This window comes from Zalophus californianus, chromosome 2 (genome assembly GCF_009762305.2).
Source record: "Zalophus californianus isolate mZalCal1 chromosome 2, mZalCal1.pri.v2, whole genome shotgun sequence".
NCBI lineage: Eukaryota > Metazoa > Chordata > Mammalia > Carnivora > Otariidae > Zalophus > Zalophus californianus.
Window position 1 is genome coordinate 156,875,267 of NC_045596.1, and position 20,705 is coordinate 156,895,971.

The window sequence follows — 20,705 nt, forward strand, 5'->3', positions numbered from 1 at the left end:
AGCTGCCGTGGAAACAGTATGGAGGTTCCTCAAAGAATTAAAAATAGAACTACCTTACGACGCAGCAATTCCACTTTGGGATATTTATCAAATTTGAAAAGATATGTGTATCCCTATGTTCATTACAGCATTCTTTACCACTGCCAAGATATGAAAGCAACCTAAATGTTTACCCATAGATGGAGAGATAAAGAAGGTGTGGTATACATAAGTGTTACTCAGCCATTAAAAAAAAAGAAGAATGCAATCTAACCATTTGTGTCAACATGGATGACCTGAAGGATTTATGCTAGGAGATGTAAGTCAGACAAAGACAAATACTGTATGATTTCACTTATATGTGGAATCTAAAAAACACAGCAAATGAACAAACAAAACAAAACACAAACAAACTCATAGATACAGAGAACAAACTGTCAGTTGCCACAGGGGAGAGGAGGTTGGGGGATGGGTGAAATAGGTAAAGGGGACTAAGAGGTACAAACTCCTACTTATAAAATAAATAAATCATGGGGATTGATAGCATAGGTAATATAGTCAATAATAAGCACTTTGTATTGTGACAGTTGGTAACTAGATCTTATCAAGGTAATCGTATCATAATGTATAAAAATTTTGAATCACTATGTTGTACCCCTGAAACTAATATTGCATGTCAATTATAATTCAATAAAAAAATTATAAAAACACTCTCATTATTGATTTTTAGGAAATGAAAAAAATGTTATATATAACTTCGTTGTTTATTTTACTCTGAGCAGAATTGATTACAGATAAAATCATTATATGGGTAAGAGAGCAAATACGATACTCTATATATACCATAGTGAACATAAAAGATCAATTCAATGAGCCTAGGAACGATTCTATTTGAGAAAAAATAGATTCAGATTCTCAAATAATCAATTGAGATAGAAACATTTATAAATAATGGCTCTGCAGTGATATAAAATGTAAGCAATGTCACTTAGTGTAAAAGCATTGTTGCTTTCAGATTTAAATTCCCTCAGTAGAAAATTCAAATATGTTATGATATACATTTAAAAAAATCCTTTAAGTACTGTTAAAACAGATGAAAAAATACCTATTTTATTTGTTCAATGTTGATATGAGATCATAGCTTGAGAAGGAGCTATTACTTGGTTTCTCAATTCATGATATGCAGCTCACTTAAAAATAACTACTCCATTACCGTGACACATGATAAAGTTATTAACAAAAAGTTTGGGCAGATGCCCTGATTTGAACCTATGCATTGTTCCCCGTTGGGGTTTGTTTCTTATTGGGTGTGACCAGCGTGTGGATTAGGCCAAGGAGCCAAGAGTCTGTATATGTGAAATACCTAGGGCCTAGCAGCGTGAGAACCCAGGAAAAAGGCAGAGACACATTCCCAAATTTAATCTGAGAGCAATACCATCATGAAAACTTCTTTCAAGATCTCAGAGGCAGAAGAGCTATACTCCATCTGAGCCACTGACTTTTATTTATTTGGTTGGTTGGTTTTGCTCTGTTTATGTGGTTTTATTATCCTTGATAGCATGTGCGTTTTTATTTTATGGACATTACAAATCTAGAATCAATCCTGTTTACTTCTCATTTGTTTATATTTTTGCTTGTTTGTAGTTTGGAATGAAACTTGGAGCTCCTACTTATTATACTTTTATATCTCACTGGTAACGTCTGATCCATGGTACTACAACTCCTAGAACTTTCTTGCTTTCATGTTTTCTGTTCTTAACTGTTTCTTTTTCTTTTGTTATATGTTCTAAATCTCCTCAATTTGTGTATGCGCACAAGTGTGTGCATGTTTAATGAAGGGTGGTACATATAAACATACTAAGGGGATCATTAAAAATAAATAAAATGCTTTACTTCAGTTCAGCCTTGATAAACCTGATGAATCATGGCTTCACACATTCTGTTGTTGAACCTCATTCCCTCCCTGCAATGCCCTTGTCCCCTTTTTCTTTATAGTCTTGATAAACCGCCTATAATTTAAGATTTAAATGGCATCTCCTTGAGAAACTTCTCATGCCCTCCCTTGATAAGCATTTCCTTTGTTCCCTTGTGCTGGTGTTTTAGCAACGTACCTCTATTTTAGCAATTACTTTATTTCTGTATTTATTGATGTCAGTCTTTAAAAGGAGGCTGTGAGTCCATGGACAGCAGGGAAAGAGTTTAATCTTTCCATTTCCAGTGGCAACATAGTAAATAAGGGGTTTGTAAATGTTTGAATTAAAGAAAAAAAGAAAACAACCAGGTAAGTGTAGACTGTACAATGCATAAATCCAGAATTTTGATAGAAAACCTTTGTTAAACAAAGACTTTTTGAGGACTTCCATTTTCTAGGCTTTATGGTGATCACTAGTCACAAGAATGGGGACAAAAATCCAAAGTGATTTTCAGAAGGAGTGGACAGTCAGGGGGCCTATTTATCTGACTGAAACATCAGATAAATTTTCACTGGAAACATTTTATAAAAGAAATTGTCAACTATACTCAAATAAATTATTATAAAAATAAACAGTAAACTAAAAACAAAAATAAATTGTAGCTCGAAATAAAAGGGAATTTCTATACTCGTACTATAATATTAAATGTGCCTTTTTGTGCAAAATAGTTTTGCTGCAAGCAGTGTGGTTGTGTAGAAGGAATTAAAAACTTGGATTCAGAATAGTTGGGTTTGAATCCCTATTCCAACCCTTACTAGCTGTGTGAGGTAGAGAAAAATCACCTATTTTCATTTTTATCTTGGTTTCTCATCTGTTAAATGAGAACAATGATTCTTTACATGGATTTGTTATAAGGATTAGGTGAATGTGAAGTCATGTATTCAACATATACACATACTTGTATAAATCATACTGCATGCTACAAATGTAAACTTTTATTATCATATATTTTCATTTTAAAAATCATCAAATGGACAACCAGCTGTAATTTCATAGTTTCTAATAGATTGTGGATTCAGTGCATATTGATTTCCCCAAATCATCAATTCATGATCATTGCACAAGGCAGCCTCAGTTTGAAGACAGTGTTTGATTCAATCCAGAAGTCCTGCTTGAGATTTAGACTTAATGTAATAGGAGAAATCTGAATAGAAATGGAGACACATTCTGAAAGCACTTGTAGAGGCTGAGGGAAGGCCACCCCAAAATGGGCCACTTCAACATGAAGTTTATTCTATGCTGAAGGCAATTGACAGCCCCATGAAGCTCAAGAGAAACTTGTGCTTCTCCCTTAACTACCCAGGAAAATTTAAATTGGGGTTCTTTCCCAGAATCAGGGTTATTAGCAGAGGTAAATTTTATCTGAGTGACCCATCTGTATGGCAGGGCAAACATCTAATTACCAAACATCTGCTCTTTTCTTAATGTCCTGTGAAGTGCATTCCTTTTCTCTGAAGTCCCAGATCCCCTTCTTGTTTCAGGTTGACAGTTATACCTCATTTTGCCTGACTGTCTTTGCAATTTCCCTGTGTGTTGGATTCCCCTTACATATGCTATTAAATTTGATTTTCTCATGTTAATCTGCCTCATGTCAATTTGATTCTTAGTCCAGCTAGACCCTTGAAGGGGACAGGAATTCTTGCTCCCTGACACATTTCAGAGGAAGAATAAAACACCAAGAAAAATGCAGTCTCATCATGAAATATGTACAAATAATTAGTAATTTTTCTCAGATCCTGCTCAAAGCTGTGTGAAACAGTAGCCCACACAGAGAGGGCCTTACCTCTGACAAATCCAAGGACAGAGTCATCCTTTTAGACAATGGATATCTCTTTTCTTTTTTGTTTTATATTTTCATACTGCCTTTACATGTTACTTAGAAAATCTTTGGAAATTGGTAAGTCACAAATTGTTAATTCCATTTCAAGGATGGGGAAATTTTTAAATTTCCCAAAGAGTTGAAAATATTTGCTAAGTCTAAAAAGCCAGCTATTAGTAGAGTTAGGGGTCTGTCTCTGTTTTTATCCTGTATGTTTTCTACTTCCCTCATATAACATTATTTTAGGAAAAAAAATTTCTTATTCTCTCCTGGACATTTTTTTGAATTTTCTCTTGACTTTCCCTATTTTCCCATCTGATACTTCAGCTCTCTACTGGATCTGTTCGGCTCCACCATTGGCAATAGAGCTAAAGGAGTCCCTGCCTAGAATTGACTTCTGTAGACTCCATTCCAATTATAGTTACATGTCCCAAAAGACACACAAATCTCTGTGAGCTATTTCACATAGTTTAGAAAGCCAAATTGGTGACACACATTGACTTACAAGGGAAAAATGCCACATGCTGAGTCACAACAATTGGCCTGTGATTCAGGAGTCTTTGCTATGAGAAATGTGATAATTTTTGCAGTTCAGAGGCTGAGACTATTTTGCCTCAGAAGTTACTAGGACATCAGGAGGAGATCATTATCTACAGTCATAGTGTCACCACCATGTTTTTCACTTATATATATTCGTGAACTTCCTTGTTACTTCCCCCCATCAGGGTTGTACACCATGGATTTCAACACTGAACTGATGCAGAGGGTTGATAAGACTAAGAAAGCAACTTCAGATATGGTTCCTTGCTAAGACGAAGATAGAAATAATCCTGATTTAAAACAAGCTTCTAAAATGCTAGGAATAGAGTAAGTAAAATTATCAACTTAAAAATATGTTCACCCTCAAAGAAGTACAGTAAAACAAAGTGTCAAAAGCATTATTTGTCAGGAAAATGAGCAAGATAAAAGCAATCTTAATGTGAATGAGTATGTGGAGCCCCAGAAATTATCCCCAACTGCTTCAAACAGAAAATAAATATAATAAAATGATAATAGGCTATTCAACCCTAAAAAGAGAGAAATTCTGGTCCATTCTACAACATGGATGAACTTTGAACCTTGAACCTTGCTATATGAAATAAGCCAATTACATAAAAGAAAAAAACATTGTATGATCTCACTTACATCAAGTACCAAGAATAGGCAAATTTATATGGACAGAAGGTAGAATAGAGGTTATCAGGGGCTGGGGCAAGGAGTAATGAGAAAATATTTAATGGGGACAAAGTTTTTGGTTAGGGTGATAAGTTCTGAAAATGGATAGTAATGATGGTTGTAGAGCATTATGAATGTACTTAATGCCACTGAACTTTAAACTTAAAAATGGTTAAGATGGTAGTTTTTGTTATGTATATTTTCAAAAACACACACACACACACAAATAATCAGATTTTTTTTTTAAGATTTGATTTATTTGTCAGAGAGAGAAAGAAAACAGAGGCAGAGAACACAAGCAGGGGGAGCGGCAGGCAGAGGGAGAAGCAGGATCTCCACTGAGCAGAGAGCCTGATGTGGGACTCGACCCCAGGACCCTGGGATCATGACCTGACCCAAAGGCAGACCCTTAACTGACTGTGCCACCCAGGCATCCCAACCAGATTTTAAAAATAGGCAAAGGACCTGAATAGACATATTTTCCAAAAAGGACATATAAATGCCTATACCTGTTGGTATATGAAAAAGCGCTCAATTTCACTAATCATCAGGGAAACACAAATCAAAACCACATTGAAATATCATTTCACACCTGTTAGGATGGTTATTATCAAAAAAGATCAGAGATAACAAGAGTTCAGGGAGGGTGTTGAGAAGGGAACACTTGTGCGCTGTTGGTGGGAATTTAAAGTGATACAGCCACTATGGAAAACAGCATGGGAATTCCTCAAAAGAATAAAAATTGAATTACCATCTGACGCAGCAATTCCATTTCTGGGTATTCATCCAAAATAATTGAAATCAGAATCTGCAAGAATTATCTGTAATCCCATATACATTGCAGCTATTCACAATACTAAAAATGTAGAAACAATGTAAATGTCCATTAGTGGATGACAGATTTTTTTAAAGATTTATTTACTTATTTTAGACAAAGAGAGAGAGTATGTGTGTGTGTGTTAGTGTGAACCTGTGGGGAGGCGAGCAGAGGGAGAGACTCTTCAAGCAAGCTCCCCACTGAGCATGGAGCCCCACATGGGGCTGATCTCAAGAACTTGGGATGGTGACCTGAAACAAAATCAATTGTCAGACGCTTAACTAACTGAGTCATCCAGGTACCCCTGGATGATAAATTTTTAAAAATGTGATATATACATATAGTGAAGTACTATTCAATCTTAAAGAAGGAAGAATATCCTGTCATATATAACAACATGGGTGAACTTGGAAGACATTATGCTAAATGAAATAAGCCAGTCTCAGCAGGACAAATATTGCATGAATCCAATTATATGAAGTATCTAAAGTAATCAAACTCATAGAAACAAAGCATAGAATTGTGATTTCCAGGGCCTAGGAGGGAGAAGTGGGGAGTTGCTAATCAATGGACATAAAATTTCAATTATGCAAGATAAACAAACTCTAGAGATCTGCTGTACAACATTGTGCTTATAGATAACAATGTTGTATTGTATACTTAAAAATCTGTTAGGAGGGTACATTTCATGTCAAGCATTCTCACCACAATAATTTTTTTAAATTTATTAAAAAAAGAGTTTGGATTTCAACACTAGGCATGAGAGTTAAATTTTATCAAGAAGATGCCTTCACAATAAATTACATACCATAATTTTCTTCTGCTTAGGGATTTAGGTTATTCCATAACAATCTTACTTACTTAGCATGATAATAATAGTAATATTGTACTACTGATGAGCAGCATAACAGACCGCCCGGGGCTAGTTGCTAAGCAATGTCTAAAGTTGTCATTGGCAAGGGAAGGTCTTTTTCTGGAAGCAGCAGAAAAGACAAGGCAAATTAAAGAGCAGATATGCCAAGATGGTTGCAAGTTTTGTTGGTGGAGGCCTTCCCATAATGAGTCAGGAAGGCCTGATGAGGTAGATCTCAGTATCAACAACAAGGTTTGCCACTCCTGATGTGGCCCTGGTAGACAGTTTTAGCTCAAAATAAAAGAGAATCTTGGGCAGAGGAGAATATGCAAGATTTACCCATGGCCCAGCTACTTGCAAATTACACTCAGAATACTAGTTGTACTGAAATTCTTTAGCTGAAGAGATAGATTCTCTCATCAAAGACATAAAATGTAAGAATATTATAGTTCAGGATAGAACTTTTAAAACACGAGGGTGAGCCAACTGGAAAATAGCAATGCATCACCTATGAAAATAATTATGTCAGTGAAAGACGGGGAGCATAGTACTCAAGTGGCTGAGGAAGGATGAACTTTTGAAAAATAGTTACTTTGAGAAGGACTAATAAAATTTAGACAGAAATTGCTTCACTAATTGAATTTTAAAAGTAAAATTCTGGAAACAAGAGGCCAAAATAGTTCATTAGCAGGCCTTTATAAAACTGAATGGAGATAAGAACGGAGAGACTGTTATTAAGCAAATATGAGGAATAATTATAAAATGCCTTAAAATTAGCAAAAAGGAGCATTCACAGTATAAAAGATAAATAAGAAGTTTAAAAGATAAACTTCACGAATTCTTCAAAAAGACCAAGAAAACAGGCAAACAGATGTGAGAGAAAACATGATATATGAGAAGACGGGATATCAGAAATCTTAAGAGGATAACTGATAATTTTTAAAAAGAGAGGATAAATGAAAGAGAATATAAAAAGAGAAAGAAAGGAAAAAAAGGAGAAAGAAAGGAAAAAAAAAAAAGAAAGTTTTGAAATGGTGAAATTCCTGTTAAAGATAGTGATTAATTCTACCTAAACCTGTCTGGAATATTCGAAACATTTGATCTCTACTCCTTTGTAGTAGTTATCTATTGCTGCATAACAAATTTCTCCGAACCATAGCAGCTTGAAAGAACACATATTTATTTTCTCATAGTTTCTGTTTTTGTAGAATCTGGGCAAATCTTAGCTGAGTTTTCTGCTTCAGTTTCTCTCATGAGGTAGCCACTGAGGTCCAACCGGGTTGGAAGCTGCTCCCCAGGTCATTCAGTGCTTGTTAGCAGAATTAGTCCTTTGAGTGTTGTTGGGCTGACAGGCTCAGTTCCCTGCTAGTTGTCACTCAGAGGCCCTTGATTCTTTACAATTTAGCTGTCATTATTACTCACTTAAATCGTATAGCTCCACCCTTTCCATAATTTCTAATTACAGCTAAAACTTGCTTTCTTTTTCACTCATACTTCGCACAACTTTGTCATTTCATGCAAAGTTAAAAGCATTTTCAAATATCATAAAAAGCAATAACTTGGTGAGGTGCTAAGGAGTATTTAGAGAAACCATATGGTATACCTGAAAAAGACCATAATTTAATCTATTATTTTAAAGCAGAGAAAGTAAAAATAACTAATTATAAAAGCAAGCTTGGAGGTATACCTGAGGTTTTAAATGTCATATTGTGCAATTCCTTCAAAGTTGGTAAGTGGCAGATCTAATTTGGAAACAGGACTGTGAAATCAAAGTCTTTGCTTTAAACGGTCTAAATTGTTCTACAGTTCAGCTCAGTAGGAAATTCTGCAGGGCTTGGGTTCAAAGTCTTAGGATAAGAGAATCATTTCTCCATCATTGTCTTCCAGTTGTCTGTCCTCATAAGGAGCTCTGAGGCCTCCACATCAGAGACCTAGTGCCATCATTTCAAAATTTACAGGAAGGTTCTTCTTGATAGCATAAGTTTTATTTCTAGCTCAGGTCATGTGGTGGCCAGTTAAAGATTCATAGGTTAAAGATTTCCATTTTATCAATATTAAGAATGAGACAGGGACAGGAATTAAAACAAAAACCAAAAAACAAAGAAAGAAAACAAACAATAGAGCAAAGATCTACAGGTTTGTCATAAGTGAGATTGTGGCCTCGTGGGAAATAGGGTTTTATTTCTGGTTAGGGCAAGGTCTTCTGAAACCTAACCCCAAAGATAAAGCTATAGTTTTTAATGTGTTCTTGAGTAAACTCCCACGTGGAAAGAAAGGCTGCTATAATAGGAGAGATTTGACAGATGGACTCTGGGTATGCTGGGGATTGAACTTATATAGAAACTCACACTAAAAGGGGAAATGAACTTCTTGCGGATAAAGTTCCCCATGGAAAAGAAGGGGTATGGGACCAGGTCCGTGGTGGAAATGGGCAAAGCAGGCCAAGTATAAAAAAAAAAACACAAAAATCGTGGTGATGATGAAGTGGCCCTAACTGCACACATGGAAAGCATGTACCCTAATAATGGAAGCAGCAACTTTATTAGTTAGGACGATTTGTGTAGCAAATAAGAAAATCCAACTTGAAATGGCTTAAACAATAAGGAAATTTTATTGATTGCATAATAGGAAATCCCAGCAAAGTTTAGGGTAACTCCAGCAGTTATTAATCTACCAATTCAATGACATCTTTAAGAGACCAGGTTTTATTATATCAACCTTGACATCATAATCACAACATGGTTGCAACACTATCAGATAGGCTATCCAGATCCCAACATCCAGAAGAAGGGACAGAATACCGTTTGTGAAAATTTCACAACATGTCTCTTCTCTTGTTTCATGGGCAAAGAAAAGGGGGGGAGTCATACACTTACCAAATCAATCACTAGTAAGGGAAATAAGATTATTATGACTGATTTGAAACGATAGAGATTTAACCTGGAGATGGAATCAGGTTTGCCTTTTTCTAAAATATGGACAACTGAATAAAACTGGTGTTCTGAAAACAAGAAGGAAGAAAGTTGTTTGGAAGGCAACCAACAATGTTTATTCCAACATCAGTCAACTAAGCTAATGGTTGCTATCGGCAATGTGATTCCAGTGCTGCCAAACCATTTGATTACTTTTACAAAGCTGGAAATCTGGATGTTTATGCAAGATCTCCCAATTTTTAAATACTGACCACAAATTCAAAACATTTTTAAAATACTTTATGACCAAAATCATCCCGGCCAAATAAATTAAATCTGTAGTCCAGATATGTCCGGCAAGCTACCAGTTGACAACCTCTGGTTTATGCTATTAATTTATGTAATTAAAACTTTCTCCACGTAGAAAGTGAAGTTCACTTTAAGCTTGCCAGTAACTGAATTGTACAAATTTCTGTGAAAAAATTTTAATTAATAAAGTTTTATTCACTTGTAGCAAATTTCAAATGACACAGCTAATAAGGATTGCAAAAGATAATGTAGGAAAAAGTTATATAAATCAGAGATTGTTTATATAATTTTGTTCTTACCATTCTAATTTGACAGGTTTATGGTTAAAACAGTCAAGATGCTGCTAGTCATCTAATGAGGAACATAGGGTTTTCTTCCATCCCTCCCAGTTTCCTGTGATTTCCTGGGGATTTTCGTTTGTTTGTTTTAATTAGAGGGTAAATTGTTTCTTACTAAATGAGAAAATTAAGATGTTCAAAATATTTGAGGAAATATTAGTCAACATCATAGTAAGAAAAGGAGGGTTGTCTAAGAAAGTCACCTAATTAGAGATTTCAGATCCACAGCTGTTTGTTTAGAGTCCTTTTCTTTCCCATGAGTATGGAAGATAGAAATTGTAAATTCATACAAAGATTCTCAAGAGTGTCTCTCTCGAAAATTTTTGTTTAGTCTCCTCAAAGTACAAGATGAATCAAGATATGTTAACATCTTGAGTATCAAGAGCAAATAATAAGGAGGAAGTAAGTATATTTCTCTTCCATCCAGATTATCCAATCTTCCAAGTAGATCATTACTGCACCCATCCTTGCTTAGTCAATGCTTCAGATTTTTGGATTGGAACCCTGAAAAAGACAAAGTTCTTAAATGATCTATTTAATTCTAAAACTTAGATATTCTATAACTTTGAACTATTAAGAAGTTAAAATAAATTCTGTGTAGTCACACTTCCTATTTTATAGATCATTTGATATACCGCAGTGAAGGAGTGCAAACATGGGAAGGCAGGAAAAGAATGTGAGGAAAAACACCACCCTGGGATCCAAATATCCATCTGACTAATTGATGTAATATGGAGAAGGTGAGGGATCAAGAGAAGAGTTATGAGACACTGGGGGATTATCCTATGGGAGATGTTCTCTATCTCACTTCCCTGGGAATATTTCTGAGAAAATAAAGAATATTGGGATCATCATCACTTTCTAGCTAAAACCCTTCCATCTTCTTCCTCTTGGTTTTGACCACACTAGGAAGGAAGACATATCTCCGCTCCCACCCTATAATCATACAGCTACTGTTCTTAGTGAACATCTTCTAGGAAGACACAGTTAGAACTTCTCTCCTTGACAGTGGGAGTGTGACAAGATTATAGTTGTTTGCCTATGGATCTCTTACCTTAGGTGTTGACATTATTTTATCCTTAAAAACAGTAGAGGGAAGTACTTTTGTGGCATTATGCTATATTAGAGACAAAAATAATAGTAGGTCATTAGAAATGCTATTCTTTCCCAATCCTAGGCATATTTATTTCCTTATTTAAATCATCGCTTACCGCCCCATCACTCTAGTTCAAATTTCAACCACTTACCCAATGGATCTTTCTCCCACTTTAACATTCATTTTCCCCTTTACCACATTCTTTTCATAGGTATCACATACCTTGGCACAAAAAAATATGTGAGGGATTAAGCGCTCTATACACATATGACTAGTTTTCACACTAAAAATGTAAACATTCTTGAAAAAATGACTTTAATTTTAGTTCTTTCTCATTTACCCACAACAGAGTACCAAGTATGAAGAAACATGCTCAGTAATTACTGAGTGAATGAATTCTACCTTTTACTTCCTAAGTGCCTAACTTTTATTCCAGGTTTGCCTACATATGGTCTGTTTTTCATACCCCACCTTCTATAGAAAACTGTAGCTAATATAGGCCTTATTCTATCTATATTAAATTAAAAAGTAAAATATATAATAAAATTTTATATTCTCCAAAATAAGCATCTAGAAAGGAGACTGTTTACCTCCTAAAGCAAAACTACTTACCATTTGTAACAGAACTATTTTTAATAATAAAAACTATTTATCATTTCTTGATGATTATGTAACAGAAATATTTTTAATAATAAAAAATTAATACCCATATTGATTTATAGATAGTAAGTAGGCCTTGCTTTCTCAGATAAACCCATGTGCTACAATATCTCAGGTTGGCCTAGGGAGCATGTATCCTGAGAAAGAATCCATAGATTTAGAGACACTATCCACATGGGGCACAAAAGACATTTAAAAAATTATTAGTGACTACCCGATACTTACAAGGAAAGAAGAAGATGACACAGACGTAGGAATCGGTGGTGGTGGAAAATCTGGCTTTGTAATTAGCTAATAAAAAGGTAAAATAAAATTAATTCAAAGATGGGGCCTTGAAAACAGATGTGCTTAATGGAAAGGCTTAAATCATTTTCAGAAATGGAGAACTCATGATACTACCCATGAAAATAGTTTAAATCTGTAAGCTCAAGTGTCTTCATTTAAGCATATATATATATATATATATACATATATATATACAATTCAGAAATAAGGCCAGTGCCAATAGACAGATGATGAAGATGCCACTCTATGAAGCAGTTTGGTACTCTTCTTGTAATAAGTTACCAGCTTTTCAGACCCAGTAATTCAGATTAAGGGGTTAAACATAGGTAGGTTCAACCTTCTCACATTTTGCATTTTAAAAAGTTTTGCTGGAAAATCTGTATTTTATATTAATATTCACCAAGATTTTAACATTCTTCTGAGGAAATAATTGGGTATTGTGGGTTATGTCTCTTACTAGTATTACCTTGAGATTAGATTGGAAGTGATATTTAAGAGAAGTTGCTAACTCACAACAGAAGCTGGAAGCTCATTGCTCTCTACTGGCAGATCAGGTGCATGGAGCTTCATCTGACTCATCTAAAAAAAAAGAAAATAATAATATTTTTAAATGAAATGATCAGTTTTCTAAATTCAACTTCCAAATAAGCAGTCCTTTCAAGAGATGGGAGATCAGAATTGCGATGACACCAAGAAATAGGATGGGCAATCACAGTAGTCCAGCTGCTGCATTCTGCTGTATCCAGAGCTGTCAGAGATAGGTATGTTTCCATCAAAAACATTATTTCCAATGACATTACCATTAGCCAATCTCTGCTAAAACTTCTAAACTTGCAGGACACAGCCAGGGCTTTAAGGGTTATACATATTACATGTATTGTCATACAAATACACATATTATTGTCTTAATTGGGACATTTGCAAAAGGAAAAAGGAATCAACTTAGAGTCAGAGAGAAGGAGAGAGAGAAGGAAGAAGAGAGAGAGAGAAGGGGGAGGGAGGGGGACAGAGAGGGGAGGAGAGATGGAGGAGGGTCAGGGGAGGGAGAGAGAGGGAGAGAAAGAGAGAGACATCTGGACTCTGCTCTCCTTGTTCTCTTTATTTTCTTTGCATTTGTGAATCTCAACAAAGCAGCCTCTGCATTTTAGCAAGACAGTTTTGCACTTAAAAAAAAAAAAAGCAAAGGAGGGGGGCCTGGATGGCTCAGTCGGTTAAGCGTCTGTCTTCAGCTCAGGCCATGATCCTAGGGTAATGGGATCGAGCCCCATGTCAGACTCGCTGCTCAGTGGGGAGTCTGCTTTCCCTCTGTCCCTCCCCCTGCTGTGCTCTCTCCCTCTCTCTCTCTCTCGCTCACTCTTTCTCTCTCAAATAAATAAAATCTTTTTTTTTAATTTTTTATTGTTATGTTAATCACCATATATTACATCATTTGTTTCGGTGTAGTGTTCCATGATTCATTGTTTGTTCATAACACCCAGTGCTCCATGCAGAACGTGCCCTCTTTAATACCCATCACCAGGCTAACCCATCCCCCAACCCTCCTCCCCTCTAGAAACCTCAGTTTGTTTTTCAGAGTCCATCATCTCTTCTGGTTCATCTCCCCCTCTGACTTACTCCCCTTCATTCTTCCTCTCCTGCTATCTTCTTTTTTTTTCTTAAAATATGTTGCGGTATTTGTTTCAGAAGTACAGATCTGTGATTCAACAGTCTTACACAATTCACAGCGCTCACCGTAGCACATACCCTCCCCAATGTCTATCACCCAGCCACCCCATCCCTCCCACCCCCGACCACTCCAGCAACCCTCAGTTTGTTCCTGAGATTAAGAATTCCTCATATCAGTGAAGTCATATGATACATGTCTTTTTCTGATTGACTTATCTCACTAAGCATAACACCCTCCAGTTCCATCCACGTCGTTGCAAATGGCAAGATCTCATTCCTTTTGATGGCTGCATAATATTCCATTGTGTATATATACCACTTCTTCTTTATCCATTCATCTGTCCATGGACATCTTGGCTCTTTCCAGAGTTTGGCTATTGTGGACATTGCTGCTATAAACATTGGGGTGCACGTACCCCTTCGGGTCCCTACATTTGTATCTTTGGGGTAAATACACAGTAGTGCAATTGCTAGATCGAATGGTAGCTCTAATTTTAACTGTTTTGAGGAACCTCCACACTGTTTTCCAGAGGGGTTGCACCAGCTTGCATTCCCACCAACAGTGTAGGAGGGTACCCCTTTCTCCACATCCCCGCCAACAGCTGTCGTTCCCTGACTTGTTCATTTTAGCCATTCTGATGGGTGTGAGGTGGTATCTCATTGAGGTTTTGATTTGGATTTCCCTGATGCCGAGCGATGTTGAGCACTTTTTCATGTGCCTGTTGGCCATTTGGATGTCTTCTTTGGAAAAATGTCTGTTCATGTCTTCTGCACATTTCTTGATTGGATTATTTGTTCTTTGGGTGTTGAGTTTGATAAGTTCTTTATAGATTTTGGATACTAGCCCTTTATCTGATATGTCATTTGCAAATATTTTCTCCCATTCTGTCGGTTGTCTTTTGGTTTTGTTGACTGTTTCTTTTGCTGTGCAAAAGCTTTTTATCTTGATGAAATCCCAATAGTTCATTTTTGCCCTGGCTTCCCTTGCCTTTTGTGATGTTTCTAGGAAGAGGTTGCTGCGGCTGAGGTCGAAGAGGTTGCTGCCTTGGTTCTCCTTTAGCATTTTGATGGACTCCTGTCTCACGTTTAGGTCTTTCAACCATTTGGAGTCTATTTTTGTGTGTGGTGTAAGGAAATGGTCCAGTTTCATTCTTCTGCAGGTGGCTGTCCAATTTTCCCAACACCATTTGTTGAGGAGACTGTCTTTTGCCATTGGACATTCTTTCCTGCTTTGTCAAAGATTAGTTGACCATAGAGTTGAGGGTCCATTTCTGGGCTCTCTCTTCTGTTCCATTGATCTATGTGTCTGTTTTTGTGCCAGTACCATACTGTCTTGATGATGACAGCTTTGTAATAGAGCTGGAAGTCCGGAATTGTGATGCTGCCAGCTTTGCTTTTCTTTTTCAATATTCCTTTGGCTATTCGGGGTCTCTTCTGGTTCCATACAAATGTTAGGATTATTTGTTCTATTTCTTTGAAAAAAGTGGATGGTATTTTGATGGGGATTGCATTGAATGTGTAGATTGCTCTAGGTAGCATTGACATCTTCACAATGTTGGTTCTCCCAATCCATGAGCATGGAACGTTTTTCCATTTCTTTGTGTCTTCTTCAATTTCTTTCCTGAGTATTTTATAGTTTTCTGAGTACAGATCCTTTGCCTCTTTGGTTAAATTTATTCCTAGGTATCTTATGGTTTTGGGTGCAATTGTGAATGGGATCGACTCCTTGATTTGTCTCTCTTCTGTCTTGTTGTTGGTGTATAGGAATGCCACTGATTTCTGTGCATTGATTTTATAGCCTGCTACTTGACTGAATTCCTGTATGAGTTCTAGCAGTTTTGGTGTGGAGTCTTTTGGGTTTTCCACATAAAGTATCATATCATCTGCAAAGAGTGAGAGTTTGACTTCTTCTTTGCCGATTTGGATGCCTTTGATTTCTTTTTGTTGTCTGAATGCTGTGGCTAGGACTTTTAATACTACGTTGAATAGCAGTGGTGAGAGTGGACATCCCTGCCGTGTTCCTGACCATAGGGGAAAAGCTGAGAGCTTTTGCGAATGATATTCGCTGTAGGTTTTTCGTAGATGGCTTTTATGATATTGAGGTATGTACCCTCTATCCCTATATTCTGAAGAGTTTTGATCAAGAAAGGATGCTGTACTTTGTCAAATGCTTTTTCTGCATCTATTGAGAGGATCATATGATTCTTGTTCTTTCTTTTGTTAATGTATTGTATCACGTTGATTGATTTGCGGATGTTGAACCATCCTTGCAGCCCAGGGATAAATCCCACTTGGTCGTGGTGAATAATCCTTTTAATGTACTGTTGGATCCTATTGGCTAGTATTTTGGTGAGAATTTTTGCATCCATGTTCATCAAGGATATTGGTCTGTAATTCTCCTTTTTGATGGGGTCTTTGTCTGGTTTTGGGATCAAGGTAATGGTGGCCTCATAAAATGAATTTGGAAGTTTTCCTTCCATTTCTATTTTTTGGAACAGTTTCAGGGGAATAGGTATTAATTCTTCTTTAAATGTCTGATAGAATTCCCCTGGGAAGCCATCTGGCCCTGGGCTTTTGTTTGTTGGGAGATTTTTGATGACTGCTTCAATTTCCTTAGTGGTTATAGGTCTGTTCAGGTTTTCTATTTCTTCCTGGTTCAGTTTTGGTAGTTGATACATCTCTAGGAATGCACCCATTTCTTCCAGGTTATCTAATTTGCTGGCATAGAGTTGCTCATAATATGTTCTTATAATTGTTTGTATGTCTTTGGTGTTGGTTGTGATCTCTCCTCTTTCATTCACGATTTTGTTGATTTGGGTCCTTTCTCTTTTCTTTTTGATCAGCCTGGCCAGGGGTTTATCAATCTTGTTAATTCTTTCAAAGAACCAGCTCCTAGTTTCGTTGATCTGTTCTACTGTTCTTTTGGTTTCTAGTTCATTGATTTCTGCTCTGATCTTTATTATTTCTCTTCTCCTGCTGGGTTTAGGCTTTATTTGCTGTTCTTTCTCCAGCTCCTTTAGGTGAAGGGTTAGGTTGTGTATTTGAGACCTTTCTTGTTTCTTGAGAAAGGCTTGTATTGCTATATCCTTTCCTCTCAGGACTGCCTTTGCTGTATCCCAAAGATTTTGGACAGTTGTGTTTTCATTTTCATTGGTTTCCATGAATTTTTTTAATTCTTCTTTAATTTCCTGGTTGACCCATTCATTCTTTAGTAGGATGCTCTTTAGCCTCCATGTATTTGAGTTCTTTCCGAATTTCCTCTTGTGATTGAGTTCTAGTTTCAAGGCATTGTGGTCTGAAACTATGCAGGGAATGATCCCAATCTTTTGGTCCCAGTTGAGACCTGATTTGTGACCTAGGATGTGATCTATTCTGGAGAATGTTCCATGGGCACTAGAGAAGAATGTGTATTCCGTTGCTTTGGGATGGAATGTTCTGAAAAATCTGTGAAGTCCATTTGGTCCAGTGTGTCATTTAAAGTCTTTAGTTCCTTATTGACCTTTTGCTTAGATGATCTGTCCATTTCAGTCAGGGGGGTGTTAAAATCCCCCACTATTACTGTTGTTGTCAATGTGTTTCTTTGCTTTTGTTATTAATTGCCTTATATAATTGGCTGCTCCCATGTTCGGGGCATAGATATTTACAATTGTTAGATCTTCTTGTTGGATAGACCCTTTAAGTTCCTCATCTCTTATTACAGTCTTTGTTTTAAAATCTAGTTTGTCTGATATAAGGATTGCCACCCCAGCTTTCTTTTGGTGTCCATTAGCATGGTAAATGGTTTTCCACACCCTCACTTTCAATCTGGGGGTGTCTTTGGGTCAAAAATGAGTCTCTTGCAGACAGCATATTGATGGGTCTTGTTTTTTTAATCCAATCTGATAGCCTGTGTCTTTTGATTGGGGCATTTAGCCCACTTACATTCAGGGTAACTATTGAAAGATATGAATTTAGTGCCATTGTATTGCCTGTAAGGTGACTGTTACTGTATGTTGCCTGTGTTCCTTTCTGATCTTTGCTGCTTTTAGGCTCTCTCTTTGCTTAGACGACCCCTTTCAATATTTCTTGGTGTGCTGGTTTCGTGTTTGCAAATTCCTTTAGTTTTTGTTTGTTCTGGAAGCTTTCTATCTCTCCTTCTATTTTCAATGACAGCCTAGCTGGATATAGTATTCTTGGCTGCATATTTTTCTCGTTTAGTGCTCTGAAGATATCTTGCCAGTCCTTTCTGGCCTGCCAGGTCTCTGTGGATTGGTCTGTTGCCAGTCTAATATTTTTACCATTGTAGGTTACATCTCTCTTCTCCCGAGCTGCTTTCAGGAATTTCTCTTTGTCTCTGAGACTCGTAAGTTTTACTATTAGATGTCGGGGTGTTGACCTATTATTATTGATTTTGAGAGGGGTTCTCTGTGCCTCCGGGATTTTGATGCCTGTTTCCTTCATCACATTAGGGAAGTTCTCTGCTATTATTTGCTCCAATATACCTTCTGCCCCTCTCTCTCTTTCTTCTTCTTCTGGGATCCCAATTATTCTAATGTTGTTTCGTCTTATCATATCCCTTATCTCTCAAATTCTGCCCTCATGATCCTATAGTTGTTTCTCCCTCTTTTTCTCAGCCTCTCTATTTTCCATCATTTGGTCTTCTATATCACTGATTCTCTCTTCTGCCTCATTTATCCTAGCATTTAGTGCCCCCATTTTTGATTGCACCTCATCAATAGCCTTTTTGATTTCGACTTGGTTAGATTTTAGTTCTTTTATTTCTCCAGAAAGGGTTTCTCTAATAACTTCCACGCTTTTTTCAAGCCCAGCTAGTATCTTTAAAGTCATGATTCTGAACTCTAGGTCCAACATCGTACTAATGTCCGTATTGAGTAGGTCCCTGCCTGACGGCACTACCTCTTGTTCTTTTTGCTGAGGTGATTTTTTTCGTCTTGTCATTTTGTCCAGAGGAGAATAGATGAATGAGAGAACAAAATGCTAACAGGTTTACAATGTCCCCAGCAAATATACTGTATACAAATCAGAAAAGACCTGAAACCAGGGGAAAAGAAAGGGAAAGAAAGAAAAAAGAAAGAGAAAAAAAAAAAGAAAAAAAAGATAAAAACAAAACCAGAACAATACAAAAAAAGAAGAATGTGATCAAATATGATCAGGCTAGTGCATAGATCAGTGCCACACACTAGCTTTTGGGCGTATTTTGGTCTCTTAGAAAAAAGTGCCTCCTAAAATTTTAAAGGAAGAAAGACATATATGTACAAAATAAGGGTTGATACAATGAAGGGATAGAAGATGACTGTAAAGATGAAAATTATAAAAGATTTTATAAAAGGACTTGATAAGATAAGAAGTTGTTTGAAAAAAGAAAGAAGATTTAAAAAAAAAAAGAAAAAAGGGAGATAATGTGATCAGGCAGGAGACTAGAACAGAGCCATACACTAGTGATTTAGGGTATATTTTGATCTGTTAGAAGAAACTGTATCTCAAAATTTTAAAGAAAGAACAACTTATATATATATGCCAAAAATAAGGGTAACTACTATGAATGGATAAAATATGACTCTAAAAATGAAAAATAAAAAAAAATTTTTTTTTTAAAAGAGATTGATAAGATGTTGGTTGAAAAAGTGAAAAAGAAAAAAAAAACAGTTAACAAAAATTAACTTTGATGAACTAATGAATCATGGTAAAAAAAAAGCCATGAATTCTATGTGCAGTATTCCCCTAGCGCTGGAGTTCTCCCGTTCTCCTTGATCGGTAAACTTGGTCTTGGCTTGCTGGCTGTTCGTGCTGATCTTCTGGGGGAGGGGCCTGTTGCTGTGGTTTCCAAATGTCTTTGCCGGAGGCTGAATTGCCCTGCTCTTGTTGGTCCGGGCTAAGCAAGCTGCTCGGGTTTGACCTCAGGAGCTTTTGTTCCCTGCAAGCTCTCGGTACAGCCTTGGAGGACCAGGGCAAAAATGGTGGCCTCCCAATCTCCACCCGGAGGAGCTGAGAACTCGGGGCCCCACTCCTCAGTGCGCCCCCAGAGAAAAGCAGTCACTCCCTTGTCCCTGGTCTCCAGCCGCTCTCCGTGCTCACCCGGCCTGTGACTGAGCGTTCCTATCTCTGGCACCTGACCCCGTGTGGAGTCTCCAAACCTAGCAGATCCCTGTGGTGCACTCCCGCACCACTCCTCCCAGGGGAGAGAGGGGAGTCTCCCTGGATCTGCCGCCTGTTGGGTCCCTGCTGCAGGAGCAGTGGCCTGACTGGGCCGCGGATCACAGTTTATGGCAACCCCAAGCTGAGAGCCCGCGCCTCAGCTCCGTCTCTGCAGCCGGCTTCCCCGCTCCGATACCTGGGAGCTCTGGCACACTCAGGCTCCCCCGGTCTTTCTGTGACCCCAAGGGTCCTGAGACCACACTGTCCCGGGAGGATTCCACCCCGCTTAGCCACTGCAGCGATGTCCCTCAGCGGAGCCGACTTCTAACAGTTCCGATTTTGTGCTCCGCGGCTCTATCACTTGCCAGAAGCGGCCGGCGGAGGCCCCCTCCCCCGCCGTCTATCCTCCCGAATATCGCCTCGGATTCACTTCTCCGCACGTCCAACCTTCCAGTAAGTGGTCGCTTCTCTGTTCAGACAGTTGTTGCTGCTCTCCTCTTCGATCTCCTGTTGAGTTCGTAGGTGTTCAGAATGGTTTGATCCCTATTCAGCTGAATTCCTGAGACCAGACGAAATCTAGGTCTCCTACTCCTCCACCATCTTGCTCTGCCCCCCTCAAATAAATAAAATCTTAAAAAAAAAAGGCAAA

The 20,705-nt window shown here is 37.5% G+C and overlaps 1 protein-coding gene across 3 annotated transcripts in view; it reads right to left on the minus strand.

Annotated features, from left to right (window-relative positions):
• Positions 1-9,252: 9,252 nt before the first annotated feature.
• The window catches only part of ADAM28 (ADAM metallopeptidase domain 28), a 98,117-nt gene continuing 86,664 nt past the window's right edge, over positions 9,253-20,705 (minus strand). For 2 of the 3 annotated variants that reach the window (XM_035725631.1, XM_035725635.1), the window contains 4 exons: positions 12,770-12,835; positions 12,197-12,262; positions 11,270-11,332; positions 9,253-10,719 (listed from right to left, as the gene is read on the minus strand). In XM_035725631.1, coding sequence (XP_035581524.1) covers positions 10,699-10,719; positions 11,270-11,332; positions 12,197-12,262; positions 12,770-12,835 — 216 coding nt within the window. In that variant the 3' untranslated portion in view covers positions 9,253-10,698. Of the gene's footprint in view, positions 10,720-11,269; positions 11,333-12,196; positions 12,263-12,769; positions 12,836-20,705 lie in introns of those variants that run through there. The other variant, XR_004819831.1, reaches the window with a different exon arrangement.